Source organism: Enhydra lutris, unplaced genomic scaffold, assembly GCF_002288905.1.
Source record: "Enhydra lutris kenyoni isolate GAN:26980312 unplaced genomic scaffold, ASM228890v2 scaffoldscaffold38, whole genome shotgun sequence".
NCBI lineage: Eukaryota > Metazoa > Chordata > Mammalia > Carnivora > Mustelidae > Enhydra > Enhydra lutris.
In genome coordinates, this window is record NW_019154122.1 from 4515614 (window position 1) to 4538373 (window position 22760).

General features: G+C 53.4%; 1 protein-coding gene across 2 annotated transcripts in view; it reads left to right on the forward strand.

The window, feature by feature from the left end:
- LOC111154751 (endothelin converting enzyme 1) overlaps positions 1 to 20775 on the forward strand; it is a 63478-nt gene extending 42703 nt beyond the window's left edge. The window contains exons 11-19 of one of the 2 annotated variants that reach the window (XM_022514642.1): positions 4062 to 4172; positions 5563 to 5661; positions 6145 to 6222; positions 7747 to 7850; positions 12839 to 12949; positions 13643 to 13710; positions 14558 to 14748; positions 17538 to 17633; positions 18311 to 18934. In XM_022514642.1, coding sequence (XP_022370350.1) covers positions 4062 to 4172; positions 5563 to 5661; positions 6145 to 6222; positions 7747 to 7850; positions 12839 to 12949; positions 13643 to 13710; positions 14558 to 14748; positions 17538 to 17633; positions 18311 to 18487 — 1035 coding nt within the window. In that variant the 3' untranslated portion in view covers positions 18488 to 18934. Of the gene's footprint in view, positions 1 to 4061; positions 4173 to 5562; positions 5662 to 6144; positions 6223 to 7746; positions 7851 to 12838; positions 12950 to 13642; positions 13711 to 14557; positions 14749 to 17537; positions 17634 to 18310 lie in introns of both variants that reach the window. The other variant, XM_022514641.1, reaches the window with a different exon arrangement.
- Positions 20776 to 22760: the final 1985 nt, after the last annotated feature.

The window sequence follows — 22760 nt, forward strand, 5'->3', positions numbered from 1 at the left end:
AGATGTCCCAGGGCACACAGGACTGGATCTAAGCTAGTTGGAGATGGACAGAAGCTTCTAGAAGGAGATGATTACACTGGGTCTTAATGGGTGAAGAGGAGTCTTAGAGGGGTGCCTGGCTGGCTCAGTGGGAAAAGCATGCTTCTCAGGGTCATGAGTTACAAGCCCCAAGTTGGATATAGAGATTACTTAAATTAAAAAAAACAAAACAAAACAAAAAAAAAACTTAGATGTTTAGCTTCTTTACAGCAAAAGGTGGTTTCTTTTCTTTCTCTCCCCAACCCCTTCTCAGTGATGTTGATAATAAACACTTTCCTGTAACTCATGTGATCATATCCCTGTGAGCTGGATGGGATCATCATCCCTGTTTTATACAGGGGACCCTCAGGAATACTGCCCCTTCCCCATAAACACAGAACACTTGGTGTAGCCCCTGGTTCATGGTAAGAGTGCACACGTGTTCCCTGCTCTTACCCTCCCAGCCGACCAGGTGGTCTCCACCTTCCTTCCAGTGCCCCCACCATGACCCCTGGGGGTCCATTCTTCCAGAGGTCCCAGGGCTCCAGGACCCTCACTTCCTCCCTTAGGACCCCACCCCAGATAGGAAGCTTCCTGGCCACTTCTGCTCTTTCCCCTAGAAGGTGGCTGTCCCCCTCTCATTCGTGCAGCCAACAGGACAAGAGTCCTGTGTAGGGACACAGAGACAAGTGAGGTGGGGTCTCTGCCCCCCAGGGCCTGCGTCCACTGCCAGAGATCCTCAGATGTGCTGATGGGACACACCAAGTCAGGGCCCCAGGCAGGTCCCCAGCTTCAGAGCCCTCCCAACACACCCTGCCCCTGCGTCCCTTCCTGGAGTCCAGTGGAGTGGACAGAGCCAGATAAGTGCTGGCAGAGAATGACAGGTTATGGGCTCCTGCCTCTGGTCCCGGAGTCTATCCTGTGAAGGGTCCTCCTTTTCTCTCCCATCTGCATGTACACGCACCTGTGGCAGGAAGGGGACTGAGGGAGAGGGTGGCTGGGCATAAGAGACGCTTCTGAGGGTACCACGGGGCCAAAGCCACGAGAGCCACCTGGCCCCGCAGAGAAGGACCAGGGGAGGGCCTGCCTTACTGCTCCTCCTGCACCTACCGTGGGTCGGGCCTGGGTGAGCCCTGGGTCACAGGTGTGACAAGGCATGACTCTGTCCCCTGGAGCACAGGGCCTCCCAGGGGACTTTATATGGGAGGAGTGTGAGCAGGACTTGGGATGGGCATCACAGAGACACCTGTGTGCATGGAGTGTGCGCCTGCCTCATTGCTTATCCACCCGTGTGCAGAGGAGCGAACAGGCTCCAGGCAGTGAAGGGTTTCCCAGGTCACCCAACGAGGAGGCAGCCAAGCTCAAGTTCAAACCCAGCTCCGGATGGCCGTGACTCCTCGGCACTTTTCGGCCACTCACTAGTGATGGTGATGATGATGATGATGAAAGATATTATTGTTAGATGTTTGCCCTTTATAAGCATTATGTCGCCGAGTTCCTATAACAGCTCTGTGTGAGGAGCTGTTATCACCAGCCCATTTTATAGATGAAGAAACTGAGGCTCTCTGAAGGGAAGGGACTTGTTCAAAGTTGCACAGCTCGTAAGTAGGGAGTGTGTTCTCAGACCCAGCACATCTGATTCGACAGCGCACACGTGAGTTCTGCCCCACTCAGCCTCGCCTCTACAGGAGCCAGAAGTTAAAATTGCGCCTCCTGGTGGTGGCGGGGGTGGGGGGCAGGGGCAGGGGCAGGGAGGCGGCCATGGGGAGTTGTTTAATAGGTGTGGAGGTTCAGGTTAGTGAGAGATTGTTTGCACACCGGGATGAATATGCCTGACACCACCAACAGTTAGAATGGTAAATCTCAGGTCTGTTTTCCTATGATAGATAGGGCGGGCGAGCAAGAAGGGAGATTTCCTGGGCCAGGCTCCGGGTGCAGCCGTCTGCTCCAACCAGTGCGATGCTCCCAGCTGGCAGGGAGGCTTTGGCAGAAGCAAGGGCATTGGAAGACCCTAGAGGTGGGAGATTGTGTACTCGAGTCGCTACATGCCCTGTGCGTGGTGTAAGGAAACAGCACGGAACTTTGGTTCAGAAGGTCTGTGTTTGCAGTGTTCTTCCAGCCTTAGACCAATCCCTTCCCTGGAGCAGAGGGCTCAGTGTCCCCAAGTTTCCAAAGGAGTAACCAGTCCCTAGCCTGCTGACCGGGGTCGTCTGGGAGTATACGAAGGGATCCCCAAAAGTCCGTCCCAAAGGCAGAGCCCTCCAAGCCATGTTCTTTATCCACACATGGGCGCACAGGGGGCACCTGCCTCCTGGGGCTATAATGCGGATTACCTGGGTTAGGGTCTGCACCCGGCAGATACTCAGCAAGCACAACCTACTTTGGCTGCCACTGTTGCTGTTATTACGTGTCTGTAGCTCCCACTGGGTGCCCTGGGTGTTTCCATTGAGCTCCTCACAGGCAAGGCCCAGGGCCAATTTGTCTCTCAGTTCCAAACACCTAACACAGTCCAGGTGCAGAACTCTCCAGAAGGCGCTGGCCATGTGAACGAACGGACAAATGAACAAATGAGTGAGTGAGTGAGTGGGCTTATGCACATGCTTTCTTGAGAAGGTGGTGACACTCCGCCTCTGACTCAGCCATCAGGGCCTGGGGCCCCCACAGGGCCATGAGTTCAAGGTCCCCCTGTCCTGACCTCCTGCGTGGGCAGCCTCTGCCAGATGTGGGTGCGTTGTGGGGAGGGGAGGGGCATCTAAACGGACAGATGGGTGGGAAAGCTTAGAAGAACTTGGGCCACTAAACTTAGGGAAAGCTGAGATGCCCTTTACTTCCCTTCTTTCGTGGAGGAAATTTCTCCCGCCGAGGTGTCATCTGCATACCGTAAAGTGTGCAGGATACACCACGTGCACAGTTTAGTGCACAAAGGAAATGTGTTCCTTCAGACAAAGGAAACCAACACCCCACTCCAAACAGACACTCCTGTCTCCCAATCATCCCTCCACCATAGAGAAGCAGAAGGTCCACTGGGTGGGTGTGGCCAGGCGGGGGCGTGGCTGTGCGCCCGGAACTCTCCTCGGCTGGCTTCTCCGCTAATGGCTGTGAATTTCAACCATGTTGCGATGATCAGTAGTTCACTCTTTCTTGTTGCCAAGCAGCGTGCTGTTGTATAAAAATACCACATTTTGTTTCTCCAGCCACCTGTTGGTTGTTTTCAGTTGGAAAACTTCTGAATCAGGCTGCCCTGAACCTGGTGGATTCTACCACCTGTTCTTTGGGGTCAGGAGGCCCCATGGAGGATTTAGGGATGTGGGGGGCAGGGCCACCTCTGGTGGTCACAGAGGGCAGGTGAGCCAGCGGGATGGGAACCTGTGTGGGTGTGCTTCCCGGATCCCCGTTCCAGGAGGCTGCAGCCTGCGGGGTGCCCACGTCCAGCTCCACAGCGGTGTGGGGCGGGCTGGCGAGCTTGTGGGCGTGACCCCGGGTGACCACGACATCCATGCCCTGCAGCACTGGGCCCTTCCTCTGCAAGGCCTTCAATGGGGTTGGGTCCTGGCCTTCTGGGAAGGGTTTCCTGGTGCACGAGGGTAGACAAGGTAACTTCTCAAGTCTTTGCCACCAGTATCCTCCACTTCCCCCAGGGGCCAGGGCGAGGTGGGGGTGGGGGTGTGTGGTCAGGCAGGTCAGAGTCCCACGGCTGTCCCCCCACACACACACACCAGTGACTGCCCCTTGCTGAGTGTCTGTCCGCGTCCTCGTCTGGCAAGGCCCACAGCCCTGCCTTCCAGGTTCATATCGATGGCTCTGGAAGATTCCATTCCTGATGTCCTGTGCAGAGCCTGGCGTTCAGGAAATAGTAGATGGTGGCGATAAGCAGTGTTCAGTGGCCTCTTAGTCCAGTGTCTAAAATAACTTCCACCGTGTCCAAAAAATCTCCCTGAGGTTCTGGAAGGAAGCACGGGCCCCAGCTGTTGCTGCTTCCCCCCAGATGGACAGGGGTTGGGGAGAAGGACGGGGCCAGTAACCCCTCTCCCTTGTGCTTCCAGACCTGTCTTCCTCGGTGGAAGTTCTGCGTGAGCGACACAGAGAACAACTTGGGCTTCGCCCTGGGCCCCATGTTTGTCAAAGCGACCTTTGCCGAAGACAGCAAGAACATAGTGAGTACCTCCCTGGGACGGTGCACCTGCACTCGCCTCTCGTGAACTTGGCAGCCCAGGCTCTGGTCTGCTCTGGACCTTTCCTGCTCCAGGCCAGGGCTCCGGCCTTCACTCAAAGGTCCTGTCCTGTTTTCTAATGACTGCTGTGAGCTACTGTGTTGCATGGGGTGCTTGAACTACATTATCACAAACCTTGCAAGCCCCTCCCAGCCGTCTCCACCTCCACCCCCCATGGGGAACAAAGGGCCCAGCGACATCCTGTTGGCAGAGCAGCTCTGGCCTAACAGGTGACATCTTCCTTACCCCAGGGGGTAACCCCACGTCCGGACCCCTAGAGGAACATCATGGCTAGGTACACGACGACAGCCAGGCCCCAGTTCAGATCCTGGGTCCATCATCTCCTGGTTGGGTGATTTGAGACAGTTTTCTCCCTTCCTGGCTGACTTGGAAGCGGGGCTCTCCATCCTCTAGCAGGACAGGAAATGAAATGCTACACATGGGGCACCCGGGTGGCTCAGTCGATGAAACATCTGCCTTCGGCTCAGGTCATGATCCTGGGGTCCTGGGATCAAGCCCCAAATCGGGATCCCCACTCAGTGGAAGCCTGCTTCTCCCTCTCCCTCTGCCTGCCACTCCCCTTGCTTGTGCGTACTCTCTCTCTCTCTCTCTGTCATATAAATAAATTAAAAATATTTTTTTAATACTACACACAGAGAAAGCCCAACAGAAAATGAGGGCTTGGTAAATGGTAGCTATTATATTGTTTTTTACAGTTTTTATTACTTACTTTAATTGCGTAGCTATTATCTGCAATCGAATGTTAGCAAACAGAGACTTTCCTTACGAGACTGGCCTATCAGTGGCTGATAAAGAGTCTTTGTCTAGTTCTGTCAGCTGTCAGCCCCTCTGCTCTTTCTGCTGTGCGACTTCCCTCCTCTGCTCTAGAATCTTTGGGCTCCAAGCTTGCCTGTGATGTTATTGTCCTCGAGAACAGCTGTTCATCTCCAGCCTGAAACTGCTTGTCAGAACTAGGGTTCTCTAGATTTTAAAGCCTATTCTATCAAAAAGGGATCCTATAGTCTAGTAAGTCTGAAAAAGGCTACAAAAATTTTACACTTTCCAAAAGAATCGAAGTTCGTGTCACACACTAAAGGCTCTGAAAAGTCCTGCAGAGGAGAGACTTTTCCAACTTTCCCAAATCTTGTCCTGAGCATCTGTGGCATGGATGCCTGGTTTATGGAAGTCCAGTCTTACCTTGGAGGACATAAGCGTTCTGGGCACTGAGGAGCCTGAGGCTTTGAGCTGATTCCTGAGTTTAGACTCTGGCCTCCTTCCACATGGTGTACCCATCCAGTGCCCAGACCTCACTGGTCAGCTTCTGTCTCCTCAGGCCAGAGAGATAATCCTAGAGATCAAGAAGGCATTTGAGGAAAGCCTGAGCACCCTGAAGTGGATGGACGAAGATACTCGGAGATCAGCCAAGGAAAAGGTAAGGCTGGCCCGGTGCCGGAAGGGGTGGCTGAGGCTTTCCACTTAGAGGCCGCGGCCACAGATGGAGGGGGGTGCATGAAGGGAGCCCGGTCACATGTGGGGAGCATAGCATGGAAGCTGTCCTGCCTTTGGGGGTGAATATTCCAGCAGGATCGAGGGATAGCCTTGAATACACGATTGCATTAATGACAACATAAAAATAAACTGTGTTGAGTGTGTGAGGGCCAAATGCAGGGAGATGTGACATGTCTAACGGAGAACGAAGGAACTGATATAGTCCAGCAGGTGGCAGCCAGCAAAGGCTTCCCTCTGGGGAAGCAGAGAGCCAAAGGGTAAGTAGAAGTCAGGCCAGAGAAGGATCTTTCCAGGAAGAGAGGCAGAAGCTGCGAGGGTGGGGGACTGGCCATTTCCTTTTGGCCCAGAGCCTGAGCCCAGCCAGGCCTGCTGGGCACTCAGTGTCCTCTGTATCTCTCCTGTCCAGGCAGACGCAATCTACAACATGATAGGCTACCCCAACTTTATCATGGACCCCAAGGAGCTCGACAAAGTGTTCAATGACGTGAGTGGCTCCCACCCTGCCCCCTTGTTCCCAAATGTCCCTGAGGTCCCCACGTGGGGAAGAGCAGAGACAGGCTGGGATGCGAGAGGTACCTCGACTGTCAGGGCATCTCAAGGTGCAGCAGTGTGGGGTATGGGGATGGATCGGGCACAAGGGAGCTGTTCTGTGCCCCTTCTCTCCTGGGCCCGCTTGAGGCCTCTGCCTCCCTGGGGCCACTGTCAGTGCCCAGCAGTCTGGACCAAATGGTGCCATGTGTGCCCTGCTAGACGCTCCAGCTAATGGAGGTGAGCAGGCCCTAGGAGGATAGACAGAATTGAGGTCCCTGAAACAGCAGGAGGCGGAATGAGGAGTAGAGCCCCTCAGGTCACCTCTTCCTTCCTGGACCCCCAGACTGCCTCCTCTCCCCAGGGTCTTCCCCCACCTTCCCAGAGAAACCTGGACTTCATTTAGACCTTGAAATGCTAATGGGAAAAAGGGAGTGGGAATCCCAAATGCACGGTTAGGCTTAATTGAGGCAACAAGGATACTTGATATATTCCTGGTGGTTAGAACTTTCAGCAGGTTTTCCCCATAAAGGGACTGTGCTTCTGCCCAGAAGGATAGTCTTATATTTTCTTGTGATTGAAGTTTGTGGAATTCAGGCATTTTTGCAATTATAATAACCTCTTGTCAAGGCTCTATTTAAAACCCAAGAATATTAAAATGACTTCTGAGAATATGGGAGTGACTCATTCCACAGCCTTTTTCCTTGAGAATAATTTAAGATGCTCTGAGGCATCATGACACGAGACCCAGAGGCTCCTGGGGACAGCCCAGGCACAGCCCACAGGATCACAGTCCTGTCCCCAAGGGCCCAGTGTTTTACCAGAGCCCTGACAGCAAGCCAGAAAGCCCTGGAACAGATCTGATGGAGAACCTTGCCCCTGAAAAGAGCTGAAAAACTGGGCCGTGCTGAGGAAAGCGTGCAATGATACCTGTCTCCTGCCATTTCAGAGATCGACCCACGCTTAATCTGTGTGCTACCCATTGTGGTAGCTACTAGCCACTACTATTCAATTAGTTGAAATCGAAATTAATTAAAACTAAATTGAAAAGTCACACCAGCCACATTCGAAATGCTCAGTAGCAACATGTGGCCAGTGTCTGCCATACTGGGTCACACAGGTGTAGAACACACCTGTCTTCGCAGAAAGTTCTGTTGGACAGCACTGGGGAGATTCACTGTCTAAGGCCCAGGCCCTGCTGCATTCCTGTGACACTGCTGGGTGCTGAGCAGCCCCGTGAAGCTGCTGGTGTGTCCTCAAATAGGAGAGGACACCAGGCCCCAGCGAGGTCAGAGCCAAGCGAGAACCCAAGCCCGTAGTCCCGAGCCCTCCATTCCAGCCTCTGACCTGTGGACCAGTCCCTTAACCTCGTGGAGTTTCAGCTTCCTCAGCGTTAGAAGAAGGGGCTTGCACGTGGGGAGCCGAGGGGCCGCCAGCCTGGGCACACTCTCATCTCGTGACTCTGTTTCCTCTTGTCCAGTACACGGCCGTCCCGGACCTCTACTTTGAGAACGCCATGCGGTTTTTTAACTTCTCCTGGAGGGTCACTGCCGATCAGCTCAGGAAAGCTCCCAACAGAGACCAGTGAGTCCCTGGGGCCTTGCTGGGAGGGCGCTGGCTCCTGGGACATGGGGCTGCTCTGAGCCGAGCGTGCCTTTGTCACACACACCAGATGCCAGACGTAGCTGTCGTGAGTGCCATCTGACGAGTGGGTACCATTGCCTTCCCACTCCTCAGATGAAGAAACCAGGGACCGAGGAGATGTGCCCAGCCAGGAGCTGGGAGTGGCCCGGGTCCACGTGCCCCTGACACCCCTCTGGTGGCCAGAGTGGCCTGGCCTCACCTGCTTCAGAGTTGGGAGCCTTTGGCTCCTTCTCTGCAGATAAGACGGGAGGAGTGTGTGACAGTCAAGTGTGAGCGGGAGTGTCTGGCCCAGAGGAGGCCCTCAGCTAGCGAAGATCCCAAATGGGCCCCCGGTAGCTGTGATTCCCAAACCGTACTGCACATCAGGACCCTCTGGAGAGGGTTTTTTGTTTGTTTTTAAGATTTATTTATTTGAGAGAGAGAACAAGTGGGAGGGGCAGAGGGAGAGGGAGAAAGAATCTCAGGCAGACTCTGCACAGAGCATGGAGCCCGAGAGGGGGCTCGATCCCACCACCCTGAGATCCCACCACCACTGGAAGTGGGAGGCTCAACCCACTAGGCCACCCAGGCACCCCCTGGGGGAAGTTTTTTAAAATATAGCTTCTTCCTGGACCTCAAACCTTCTTAAAATAATCTGGAATGAGATTTCTGTCATTTTTTTGGGCAGTATCCTCAGAGAACTCATATGTTGTCACCCCAGCTCTAGCTCTCAAAATAGGCTCCCTCCACGCCTAAAACCTTTTGCAGAATAAATCTTACCAAAAGGTGGAGGCAAGAATTCTCTTTGCTTCTGGCGCCCCCTCGTGGCCAATGAAAGTTTGAACATCTCCTCTTAAGATTGCTGTTTCCTACAGAGGAACTCCTTCCCCTAAATGCACCAAAAGGCGTTTTTTTAATCTCCAGAATATGGCACAGGTACTGCCAGAACATTCTGAGTTTATCAAAGTCTTTTAACTTAGCTTAAAATTTTGCATTTAAACTCTGCCTCCTGGGGCTGCCCAGGTGGCTCTGTTGGTTAGGCGTCTGCCTTCGGCTCAGGTCATGATCTCAGGGGTCCTGGGATTGATCCCCAGGTCATCTCAGGGTCCTGGGGTGGAGGCCCACATCAGGCTCCCTGCCCACCAGGGAGTCTGCTTTTCTCTCACCCTCTGCCCCTCCCCCCGCTCATGATCTTTCTCTCTCTAATAAATAAAAAATCTTTTAAAAAAAATAAATTCTGCCTCCTGCCGATTAATGTATGGAGCCATGATTATTTGAATATAAATATGATGTTTTTGAATCTTCCCATGGCTTCAGTATCCCACAACACATCTCTTTGAGGCTCACCTGGGGGAGACAAAGTGACTGTCTAAGCTCTTGGAGAAAATGTCCTTTCTGTCTCACTCCACTCATCACTGGCCTTCCCCTTCACGCCAGAAAAATTATCGAGTGGACAAATGTTTCTACCATCAGGGTCCCTTCTATACTCTTTTTTTAAATAAGTTTTATTTATGTAAGTTATCTCTGCATCCAACGCGGGGCTCGAACTCACAACCCCGTGAATCGCATGCTCTTCTGACTGAGCCAGCCAGGCACCCCCTTCTACACTCTTGAAAAATTACTGGACCCCAAAGAGTCTCTTTGTGTATGGAGGTTATATTAATTTAATGTAAATTTTATGAAAAATGACTTTTTTTAAAAAAGCATTTTAGTGAAAAAAGTATCACTTTACTATTTGCATGTTTCTTTACTATCTGGCTTAATAGAAGACAGCTGGATTCTCATATCTGCTTCTGTGTTTAATCTATTGCAATATATTGTTTTGAAATATATAAGGAAAATCTAGGGGCTCCTAGGTGTCTCAGTCGGTTAAGCATCTGACTTTTGATTTTGGTTCAGGTCATCGGCTCGAGCCCCTCATCAGGCTCCACGCTAGGTGTGCAACCTGCTTAAGATTCTCTCTCAGGGACGCCTGGGTGGCTCAGTCGGTTAAGCATCCAACTCTTTGATTTCAGCTCAGGTTGTGATCTCAGGGTCGAGGGACTGAGCCCCCTGTTGGGCTCCGTGCTCAGCGGGGAGTCCCCTTGAGATTCTCTCGCTCTGTCAGCCCCTCCCCCCTGCATGCTCGCACGCACTCAATCTTTCTCTCTCTCTAAAATAATAAATCTTTAAAAAAGAAAAGATTCCCTCTTCCTTTTCCTCTGCCCCTCCCCTCCAGAGAAAATCTAGTCTCATGCAGATATGAAGTTGGAAAAGGGAGAGATGCTTTCGTAGCCTTTTCTGTTACTCGTGCACATCCTCATTGATAACTACACCAAAACTCAGCAAGTAGTGATTTTTTTTTAAGATTTTATTTATTTATTTGACACAGAGCGAGAGAGAGAGAGAGATCACAAGTAGGCAGAGAGGCAGGCAGAGAGAGAGGGGAAGCAGGCTCCCTGCTGAGCAGAAAGCCTGATGCGGGGCTCGATCCTAGGACCCTGAGATCATGACCTGAGCCGAAGGCAGAGGACATAACCCACTAAGCCACCCAGGCGCCCCATAAGTAGTGATTTCTTTTTTTTTTTTTTTTAAAGATTTTATTTATTTATTTGACAGTCAGAGATCACAAGCAGGCAGAGAGAGAGAGGAGGAAGCAGGCTCCCCGCTGAGCAGAGAGCCCGATGCGGGTCTCGATCCCAGAACCCTGGGATCATGACCTGAGCTGAAGGCAGAGGCCTTAACCCACTGAGCCACCCAGGCACCCCATAAGTAGTGATTTCTTAATGGTCAGTTTCACCAGAGTCTGAACGCATAGCCATGAACTCTTCCTGCTCTGTCGCACCGAAGTCCGTCAGTCTGTCTTGCACCTTGAATGGGTCTTTTATTCAGCCATGATTTGGAACATTGTACATTGTCATTTGGGACAAGGCTTGCTGACTTTTATATACTTCTGGAGAGTGACCCTTTCATTATACCATATCCAAGAAAATCCACCTTTGTTCTTACCGCTGCTGACCTCCTGAGAGACGTCTTTAGCAACTCATGAATTATTGAACTCCACATCTGAAACAAATGTTGTACTATATGTTGGCTTATTGAATTTGAATTTTTAAAAAAGAGAAAATTTGGGCACCTGGGTGGCTCAGTTGGTTAAGTAACTGGCTTTGGCTCAGGTCATGATCCTGGAGTCCTGGGATGGAGTCCTGGATCGGGGGGGGTCCCAGCTCCATGGGGAGTCTGCTTCTCTCGCTGACCTCTCTCCTCTCATGCTCTCTCTCTCTCTGTGTGTGTCAAATAAATAAACAAAATCTTATTTTTTATTTTTTTTTAAGATTTTTTAAAATTTATTTATTTGACAGACAGAGATTACAAGTAGGCAGAGAGGCAGGCAGAGAGAGAGGAGGAAGCAGGCTCCCTGCTGAGCAGAGAGCCCTATGTGGGGCTCGATCCCAGGACTCTGAGATCATGACCTGAGCTGAAGGCAGAGGCTTCAACCCACTGAGCCACCCAGGCGCCCCTAAACAAAATCTTTAAAAAAAGAAAGAAAAGTCTTTCAGTGTCGGAAAGCTATCTAGTTTATGGTGACCAATACAAGTTCTTGTAATTAATTTTACTAATTAATTAATTAATTAATTTTAATTAAACTTAAAACTTAAGTTTTTTTAGTTTAAAAAAATTTTTTAAAGATTTTATTTATATGTGTGAGAAAGACAGAGAAAGCACAAACAGGGGGAGGGACAGAGGGAGAAGGAAAAGCAGGCTTCCCACTGAGCAGGGAGCCCAAAGCTGGGGCTCCATCCCAGGACCCTGAGATCATTACCTGAGCCAAAGTCAGACATTTAACTGACTGAGTCACCCATGTGTCTGTAATTTTCAAATTTCTTTAAAATTTTTTTTATTCTTATTTTTTTAAGTAAACTTTGTGCCCAGTGTGGGCTTGAACTCACAACCCAGAGACCAAGACTCACATGCTGTACCAACTGAGCCAGCCAGGCGTCCCCAAAATTTTTTTAAACCTTGAATTTTTATCACTGGCAACAGATGACATACAGAGGACATCAGTGGTTACTCTTGAGGTGATAAGCTCACTTCATTTTCAAGATGTCTGCCGGGTGCCAGACGTCTGCCTCGTCTGAAATGCCGCTCTGCCAGGCACCCTCACCAGTACCAACGGGGTCCCATGAGAAAAACACAAGCACTTATGTGGACTTCCCATCTGGTCGCACCAACTATCAAGACACTTCTACTCAAGGGTCTAGATTTAATGACATTAAGTAATCTTGGGGTGCCTGGCTGGCTCAGTCAGTGGAGCACATGACTCTTGATCTCGGGATCGTGAGTTCGAGCCCCACGTTGGGTGTGGAGGTGACGTAAATAAATAAAACTTAAAAGAACATGAAGTACTTGTGCTACTTCATCAGTGATGTTCCTCAGTGAGATGGGCTTGTTTTTCCTGGTGAGGAAGGCGGGGACCAGTGGAACAGTTGGGGCTGCCACCTTGATTCACACCCGGGCTCGGGGAGCTCCACCCGACATTGCTTTTCCACCGTCAGGGCAAACGTCACCACGGTGGGAAAGACACCTCATGTCTTAGTATTATTATAGAAGATAATAAGATAGTTTTGGCCTCACGGACCCCCTGAAAGGGACTTGGGGGCCCCTCCAGGTGTCCACAGCCCGCACTTTGAGAACCACTTGCAGCAGTGGCCTCTTCATTACATAATGGTCCGTTTGGCGGTCCGTAAGCGCCTTGCTGTTCCACTTTGTGGACTTCGGATTCAGCGGATCCCTTTCTTTGCCTACACACGGGTGTTCTCTGGTTTTCCCCCCAAAACACCGCTACTAAAGATGTCCTTGTCCTCCCGTGCCTTGGGGCTGGGGTTCAGGCCCTCAACACCTGCCGGATGGGCAGACCCCACCTGCCTCCCCACCAGCCGGGCCTGGGTTTCACGCATGTTTGCCTGCAGGTGGAGCATGACCCCGCCCATGGTGAACGCCTACTACTCGCCCACCAAGAATGAGATCGTGTTTCCTGCTGGGATCCTGCAGGCGCCCTTCTACACCCGCTCCTCGCCCAAGTAGGATACTTGTGGTGCTCCCACCCTGTCCCCCTCCCCGCCCCTCCGTGGACACCCAGCCCAGCCCCGGGGCCCGCAGCTGACCACGTGAGCCAGCTGGTCTCCCTGAGGGCTTTTTGTCCCACTAACCCAGGGAGCTTGGGACGCTCAGAGATGTCGCAGAGAAAACCACATCCTCACTCCCCATGCTTCCCTCTGGGGTCTCCGGGGCCCAGAAGCCCCTGCACAGTGGGAACTTGGGGACGTGCCGTGAAGTCGGGTGCCCTATCTAGGAGCATGCCCCTCTAGCAGCGTTTTAGAATAGTCGCAGCTGGGGATGGGTGGAAAGTGTGAGAAAGTGCGGGTTTAAATCCCAGGTCTGCTCTTCGCTGACGGCATGACGCTTGGGCAAAGTGATTGAACTGTTCGCAGCGCGGTTGCTCATCTCTGCAGTGGGTCACTGATGCCAGACTTTTGAGGGGACCAGAGAGGACAGTGAAGTTCGGTGGAGTGTCTTGCACAGTGCTTGGCCTCTGGGGCATACAGGCCGACCACAGCCCATTTGCCCAGCCTCTGACTAGCCTCTGGGGTCTGGCTGGAGGCTCAGGCTGCGGCCATATCCCCATAGAGCCCCTGGGACCCTGCTGTGTCTCCGGACCCGGGAAGTGATGTCCCCTTGTGGGATCACCCTCACCTTTGTGTTCTCCTCCCCAGGGCCTTAAACTTCGGTGGCATTGGTGTTGTCGTGGGCCATGAGCTGACTCATGCTTTCGATGATCAAGGTACTGCTTCCTGGGGTCCCCTTCAGATGGGGCACATCGGCTCCTGGCCCTACTGCCTCTGCTTTGCTCTTGTCACTTCCAGAGGTCTGGGGACAGATGGATTTGGCTTCAGTCCTGGCCCTGCCTCTGCCCACTGAAGTCCCAGGACAAGTCCTGTCCTTTCTCCAGGCCTCCTCATCCTTGTCTGTAAAATGGGCATGATGAGTGCAGCCTCATGCTGATTGTGGGACTGTGTTAGACACAGAGGGTTCCTGGAAGGTGTCATACTCAGGTGTGGGTGTCAGTAGTCGGCAGGGAGCTCACATTGCTTCGGCACTCCAGAGACTTCTCTGGGCCACCTGCCGTCAGAGGAGTTGAAGTCATTTGCCTCCTCACCAGAACGTTCAGAATCCTCATTCCCTCCACCTTGGGGGGACTCCAAGGCCAAGAAGGAGGAGATGAGACCTTAGAGGCCATGGCTTGTCCTGTGAGCCCAGTGTGGCTGACTCCATTTCCCCCTTCCTGGGCTCAGGGTCCGAGGCGCTCAGCCAGCCTTGACAATGAATCCAGCTCCACCAAAACCATGAACATGCTGACCCTTTGCCTGCGTCACGTTCGTCCATCTTCTCTCCCCCCCCCCCCCCCCCAGCTGCCTGGCTCATTCTCCCAGCCCCTCTGACATCCAGACCAGCATCATCTCCCCGGTGCGACTGGGTGCTGCTGCATAGATGGTGGGGGGGGGATGGGCGGGGGACCCCTAGGGGGATGGGTAAGTGACTTCGCTTCTCACCAAGAGGTGAGGTGCAGTGAGCCTGGTCTCCTCCTCGCCCTCTCCCCCTTGGCCTGACGCTTCCCTCGGAACCCACAGGACGAGAGTATGACAAGGACGGGAACCTTCGGCCCTGGTGGAAGAACTCGTCCGTGGAGGCTTTCAAGCAGCAGACAGAGTGCATGGTGGAGCAGTACGGCAACTACAGTGTGAACGGGGAGCCGGTGAACGGCCGGCACACGCTGGGGGAGAACATTGCCGACAACGGGGGGCTCAAGGCGGCCTATCGGGTAAGAGCACATGGCCCGGCCCGGGCCTGGGTCTGTGCAGGGGCCTGCTCAGGAAAGGTCTTTACGGACAAGCTGGGACCAGCTGCAGTGGCTACATGACCTGTTTGCTCATCTGCGAAATGGAGGGATAGCGGGGACCGACGGAGAGGTCTGCGGAAGTCCCTCGCGTGGAGCGTGGCGCGCAGAGGGTTTTCCAGGCTTGAGTCCAGCCCGATAGACAGAGGAAAGGGCTTAGGCTAGAGTCACCTGACGACCTGCGTGTTCCTACCTTGGCAGAGATGGGCATCACTAAATCAGTCAGCAGTGGGCCGGGGAGGGGAGGGTAAGGGAGGGGAGGGACACTGGTCACGGAGCCAGTTCCGGGTTCTAGCCCTGGTGTTGGAGAAGGTCACTTAGCCTCCTTGAGCCGCAGCGAGCTTGGCTGTGAACACCCACTCCCTGTGTCCCTGGGCTGTCAGAAGGATGACACACAACTTGGGCACAGAGCCTGGGCAAGGGGGACACTCAGAAAGGTTAGCTGAGTTGTAAGGGAGAGAGAATGGAGCCCATGAGAGGAGAAGGAGGTGTCTATCAGAGCAAGACAGAGGCGCCTCCTCATTGTGACAGGAAGAGCTTGGAAATGCCATTGGTTGAGACCTTATTACGTGCCAGGCTCTGCTCTGTACCCCACAACTTTACCATTAGGTATTACAACCCCCATTTGGCAGGTGAGGAAACTGAGGCCAGAAACACTGGGTAACCTGCCTGAAGCCATGAGACGGTGAAACTGCACTGTGAACCTTCTAGCAACCACGGACTGTCTCGGGCAGTGGAGACTTTGTGCCAAAACAGACAGGGGTCCTGCTCTCACCAGCTCAGTTTGCGTGGGGCTGGGGCGGAGGGAGGAAAGCCAGCACATACCCAGACAAATAAGGGAGATCATTTCAGGTACTGACAGGATGAAGAATATAAAGTAGGGCAAGGTAATACAGAACAAGAAGGTGGGGAGGCCAGTGTAGGCCTTCTGGAGGGGATAACGTTTGAATTGAGACCTGAGGAGGAAGAGGAGGCAGGGCAAGCTGGTCTTCCTGGCTTTGACCTTGCCAGACTGTGTCCACATCCACTTGCTATTCTTGGGCAGGGGTGAAGTGGAAGGAGGAGAGGTCAGAGGAGGGGCTGGGGCCAGAGCTCACCGGGCCTGCGTCGGCTGATCAAGGAGCTTGGGTTTTGTTCTGTACAGTGGGAGCTGCCACAGGATTTTCAATAGAAGAATGATATGATATGATCTGATTTATCCTTTAAAACCAGGGTCAGCAGGGGCGCCTGGCTGGCTCAGCGGGAAAGAATGTGCGACTCTTCATCTTGGGGTCGTGAGTTCGAGCCCCACATGGGGTGTAGAGATTACTTAAATAAGTAAAACTTCAAAAAAACAAAACAAAAAAACCCAACGGTCTGCAAACCGACAGACACCCTGTGGGCCAAATCCAGCCCTCAGCCTGGTTTTGTAAATAAAAATGTAGGGGGACCCCGCCAGGCCCACTGGGCTCCGTGCTCTCCACTGCTGTTTTCCCATTACAGTGCCAGCACAGAGGAGTTGCTCCGAGACTGCTTGGCCTTCAAAGCTGATAATATTTACTCTCTGGCCCTTCGTGGGAAGGTCTGCCAACTCCAGCTTTACAAGGATGACTTAAGATGTTGTGTCAGAGGGAACTGGAATTGAACCAGCTCGAGTCAAGGAGTCTAGTTAGCAAGCTGTTGTGAGATTGTCCAGGCAAGAGAAGGGATGAAGCCACGGCAGGGGTGAGAAGTGACCAGATTTAGGTGGTTTGGATAATAGAGCAAGAAGCTCAGGGGCGCCTGGGTGGCTCAGTGGGTTAAGCCTCTACCTTTGGCTCAGGTCATGAGCTCAGGGTCCTGGGATCGAGCCCCATATCGGGCTCTCTGCTCAGCAGGGAGCCTGCTTCCCCTCTCTCTCTCTGCCTGCCTCTCTGCCTACTTGTGATCTCTGTCAAATAAATAAATAAAATCTTAAAAAAAAAAAAAAAAAAGAAGCTCAGGGCGCCCAGCTGGCTCAGTCGGAAGAGTGTGTGGCTCTTGATCTCCAGGTTGTGAGTTCGAGCCCTGTGTTGAGTGTAGCGATTACTTAAAAATAAAATATTTAAAAAAAAAAAAAAAGAGGGGCACCTGGGTGGCTCAGTGCATTAAGCCTCTGCCTTCGGCTCAGGTCATGATCTCAGGGTCCTGGGATCGAGCCTCACATCAGGCTCTCTGCTCGGCAGGGAGCCTGCTTCCCCTGCCCCTCTCTCTGCCTGCCTCTCTGCCTACTTGTGATCTCTGTCTGTCAAATAAATAAATAAAATCTTAAAAAAAAAAAAAAAGAAAAGAAAAAAGGAAAGAAAGAGAAGCTCAAAGAAAAACTCTTGGGTCAGGGCCAGAGGAACTAAGTGGTTGGTTGTGTCATTTACCGTGGTTGGAAAGCATGTGCGCGGGTGTGTGCGTGCGTGCGTGTAACCCCTTGTTCTGTCTGTGCCGTATTAAGTCTGGATACATCTTGGAAGCCCAGCTGAAGCCGTGAATGTACAGAGTAGGCACCTGAGAGCCGTGGCCATGCAGATGGTGTTTCAAGCCCTTCAGAGTGAGTGCTGGTGAAGAAGGTCCCTCCTCCAGGCCAAGGGGGGGCCCGGACTCACCCAAACGAGTCCCTGCCGCAACAGGGCTGAGCTTCTGAGACCTCCCACACTGCGCCCCCATTGCTGCCCTGTTCGCTCCTGTGTCGTGGGAGCCCCTGACTTTGTTTTCTCTGCTCCCAGGCCTACCAGAACTGGGTGAAGAAGAACGGGGCTGAGCAGACGCTGCCTACGCTGGGCCTCACCAATAACCAGCTCTTCTTCCTGGGCTTTGCGCAGGTGAGTTCATTGTAGAGAATATACCAAGCTTAGGCACATTTCTGCCGTCTGACTGTGCCAGGAGCTCTGAGAGCCAAAAGGCAAGTTCCCCTCAATTGAGAACCTTCTAGCTCATTGGACTGTCCGTAGGGTATCCTCTCTGTACAAAGGCGAGCTTCCTGCCGGTAGAGAAATCCGATTAAGGGCCATGGAGACTGTGAAAAGTTTCCTGTGTCAGGTAGATGAGAGGCCAAGTGAGTGCTAAGGGCCCTCTGGTTGAGGGTTTCTAGAAATTTCCTAAACTCAAGATGCTCCAGGATGTCCCTTGAATTGGCATTCATGTGTAGTCTTCTGTTAGTGCCCAGAGCCACCAGGCCATTAGACAGTTTTTGTTCTGCCCAGGAAGTGAGTGACCTGGACTCAGTTCAAGGTTTTCAGACTGGTTTGGGGGCAGAACACTTTATTCTCAGGAAACCTAATGCAGAGGCCCAGGACAGACAGAGGTGACCGCAGCAGGCGATGCTGGGATGGGGGACATACTAGCCCACGGTCTCTTCCCTACCCACCAAGTCCCCCTTGGGACTCCCAAGGGTCTCAGAACCAGGTGGGGGCTCATTCCCCTGCTGTCCTGGATGGGGGCGGTCTGGTGGTCTGAGGGCCCCACAGTGACCCAGCTTCTCCCTTGTCGCCTCGTAAAGGTCTGGTGCTCTGTCCGCACGCCTGAGAGCTCCCACGAAGGCCTCATCACCGATCCTCACAGCCCCTCCCGCTTCCGGGTCATTGGCTCCGTCTCTAACTCCAGGGAGTTCTCAGAACACTTCCACTGCCCACCCGGCTCCCCCATGAACCCTCAGCACAAGTGTGAGGTCTGGTGAGGGTGAAAGCACCGCGAGCCAGGACCGACGATGAGCCCAGGTGGAGCCCGGCAGGCCGCCTTGCCATCCGGCTCTGGGGTGTCGCCCCGACCCCTGGCCGCCCAGGGCCCCCTACCCCGCACTGGAGGGTTTCCAGCCAGAACTGAGCCTCTGATGTGGGTTCTCAACACAATCCAAGATTTGATCCCCTGTGAAGACCCTGTCATCCTAGGCACACGCGTCAGTTCTCATGGGCATTTGGGTGTCAGGCCGGTGGCTTACCAGGCCTGGGCCCCGCACCGACAAGGGCGGTGGGACACAGCACCCCCTGCCCAGCGTCAGAAACACCACAAATACCACTGTGTCAAATGCTTTAAAGATATATTTTTGGGGAAACTATTTTTTAAACATTGTGGAATACACTGGAAATCTTCAGGGAAATAATGCATTTAAAACACTTTTTTTTTTTAAGGAAAGGATTGGTATATTTATTATATTCTGTTTTTCTAAATAACCTGTGGATAAGGGAAGCCCCACTGATTGACCCCTTCCTTCCTCACTTGCTGTGGGGTCGGCTGGGGCAGCCATCCCCCGCCACTGAGCATGTCCCCAAGTAGAGAGCTGCCCCCGCTCTCGGTGTTTGCAGTTTCAGCCTCTGTCAGCTGGTTTTGTGGTCACAGGGCATAAAGAGAGGAGGTGTGGAGGCCAGGACGGGGCAGAGGCCAGCTCCCAGACACTGCCCCTCACAGCTAGTCTGCCTCTGTCCCCGGAGTCCAACAGTGGGAACCCCAACAAGGACGGTCTGATCCCCAAAGTCGCAGCAGGAAATTAATGGCTGTGGCAGGGTGAGGCCAACTCGTGGCCTTCCAACCCAGCCCCGGGGCACCCAACACCCTGGACCTGGAGGGCAGGAGCCCTGAGAGACCTAGCCCTCCATCAGATGCGCTCTGCCATGCCGTAGTTGGCCTCTTTCCGTCCCTCTCCTGGCCGCTCCCTGTGTGGCATGTGCCCAGCAACCCTCCCATCTCAGCAACTCCGGGGTCTGCCTTATGGACCCTCTTCCCCAGGGGAATAAGAAAAGGGAAGACCACTCCCCTGCCCTACAGGGCCCGGATCCTCCCTCTGGGCTCCGTCCTGCACCCCAGGCCTGGGCTTGGCTCCCAGGACCACAGCCGGGCCCGCCTGCCCGCCCTCCCTCTTTAGTGCCTTAGCTGAGGCTGCAGCACAGGCCAAGCCAAGGAGACAGCCGTCCACCAGGTGCCCCTTTGCCTCCTCAGTGAAGCCTTCAAGTGTCCTAACTGTAACGCAAGGCCGTACCCCTCTTCCCGGTGTCCACAGAGCGGCCTTGCACGGCAGCCCGGGAGCTCTAGCCTGCAGGTCTGGGGCACCAAGGTCGGGAATCTGACAAACCCTTGAACTTGTCCTGAGCCCCATCCCACCCTCAGCCTCTTCAGTTGGATCACGACAATACTTGTAGCTAGACGGACTCCTCACTTGGAGGTGTTTTCAGCCAAGGAAGACTGTGAGGGAAAGGCTCCCCCAACACCGTCGGTCCGGCCTGTGGTGTCAGGAACCAGGAATGGCGTCCCTCTCCGAGGCCGCGGTTCAGGAGCTCGTCTGGGGGAAGCAGGCCCCTGTGGCCGAGGCCAAAGCAGCCAGTCGTCTCACGGCTCCCGCAGTCTGGCCGTGCTCCCTCACGGCACTCGCCTCAGCCCGGCAACCAGAATCCTCCTTGCCCAAGAGGACCAGCCACATCCGTGTCAGAACTGAGGCAGGATGGGCTCCAGATGAGGCCTCTGGTCCTCACCAGGCCTGGTAGCTCTTCAGAAGGAAGGTAGGACAGGAGCCAGAGAAGAAGCCAGAGTCAGGGGCTGGCGCACGCACCCCGCCACACAGAGGTAGGCTTCCCCAGCCCGCTGCGCCCCCTTCCATCCCGCCTTCCCCATGGAACTCACAGTCCTCAAGACAGTCCGATGGCACCACAGCCTGGAGCCTCCCCGCCAGAAGCAAGTGTCCCAGGCTGAGGGTTCAGCCGGAGGGGGTGCCCTAGGAACGACAGAGGGCCAGGGCAGAGGAGGGCTTAGGCCCAACAGAGATGGAAGCAAAGTGAGCTGCCCCCACTGTCCCTACTCCTCCAGAGCTTAAAAAAAGGCCGAGGGCATGGGCAGCTGTCCTCGGAAAGACGCCCATCCCCCTCAGGCCCAGGGAGCCATAGGGCTGGCTTCTCTGCGGGTACACGGACGTGCGCTTTGGAGCTGGGAATCTATGTTTGTATTATTATGTTCTGTGCTACTGTAGTTTTGGTGTGGCACTATTGTAACTCAAAATAAAATATTGTACCAAGTGGTGTGCGACTGTGTGTGTCCTCCTGGGGCCGGTGTACATCCCGTGCGGCTGTGGGGGGTTGGGGAGCGCTGGCCAACACAGAGCGCCCCATCCTTGCCCATGCAGCAGGGCTCACTGCTCCCTCCCCAGCTCCCCATTGCAGAGGCCTTGGACCCCAACAAATGCCGGAAGGTGACTCAGGGCCTGTGCCCATCGGGCCATTCTTCCTTCATCGGTATGATCACCCGAGCACTCCCTTCTGGAGAGAATGGGGCGTGCCAGCTGTGTCCAGGGAGCATCCTGGTAAAAGCCATTTTTCTATGGTGTTGGAGCCAAGGGTGTCAGCAGTGGGTGGCCGGGCCTCCAATGCTTGGCAGGGCCAACAGGAGTAGGTGAATTCAAAGAGGTTCAAGGAAAAGTGTCTGACGTGCACTCCTGCCTCCCCTTGGGTTTTGCATATCTTCGTCCTTCTGCCTAGAATGCTCTTCTCCGATTCCTCTGCCTGATAAACTCCTACTCGTCCTTCCATGCCCAGCATAGCATCACCTCTCCTAGGAAGCCCTTCCTGACCTCCAGATCGGGGCCATCACACAGGCTTCCCTCTCCTACCAGAGTACACTAGTTCCAGCCTACCGTAACGAAGTACCACAAACGTGGTGGCTCGCACAACAAAAATTTATTGTCTCACAGTTCTGGAGGCTAGAGTCCAAGTTCAAGGTGTCGACCAAGTTGATTCCTTCTGAGGGATGTGAGAAAGAATCTGGGCATCTTGCCTAGATCCAGGCAGTCTGCTGGCCATCTTTGACGCTCCTTGGCTTGCAGGAGCATCACCGGTCTCTGCCTTCGTCTTCACACATGTATTCTCCCCGTGTGCATATCCAGTACGTGTCTGAAGTCCCCCTCTTTATATAAGGACACCAGTCATATTGGATCAGGGCCCACCCTGATGACCTCATTTTAACTAATGACATCTGCAGTGATCCTGTAAGTCATACTCTGAGGCGCTGGGCGTTACTACTTCAACATATGAATTTGAAGAGACATAATTCAACCTGTGACGCAGAGGTTCCAATTCCCTAGGCTGTGAAAGTGCCTGTACCATCTCTAGCAGCCCAGTGCCTGGCACAGACCAGCCACAGTGTAGGGCTCAGTGACTGCTGGATAAGTAGGTGGGTGGGTAGACAAATGGATGGGTGGGTGGATGGATGGATGGATGGATAGAGGAATGGGTAGATGGATGGATGATTGGGCAAATGGATGGATGGATGGACGGATGGATGGATAGAGGAGTGGGTAGATGGATGGATGGATGGATGGATGATGGTGGATGGGTGAGTAGATGGATAGGTTGATAGATAGGTAAATGGATGAATGGGTGGGTCAGTGATGAAGGGAGCGATGGCTGAATGGACAGTTAGCCATAAGTAATGCATCATCAAGAGAGCCATCCCAAAACACACCAATGCCAGAGAGAATGAGCCCAGTGGGCTGGGGTAACCAGGGAAAACTTCCTTGAGGACAGAGATTTCAGCTGATCCTTGACAGAAGGGGGAGAATCAGGGTTCCTACTCTGAACTGGACAGAGTGATGACCTGAGCAGGCACCTATTAAAGGGGCAAAACTCCTCACCCTCCCTTGCTTTAAAAGGAGTAAATCATTTCTCAGTTTCTCCAGCTATAAAATGGACACTTATCTCTGTCTTCTCTTTGTTGTGACCCACAATGTCTGGGGAGATAGAAGGATGCTCGGGACAGTGGTGCACTTTGAACCCTTCAGAACCTTCACCCTGGGTGTGGGCATGAGCTCATAGCCCGGCACTTCTCACCTGATCAACTCAACCTCACCCCCTCTAACCAGCTGGCCCTCGGGCGAGCAGCCTGTTCAAAGATCACATCACTCCCCTTCCCCAGCTCCCCACTGCACTTACCTGCCCTAGGACCTGGACTCTGCCCGAACTGCCCCCACAGGA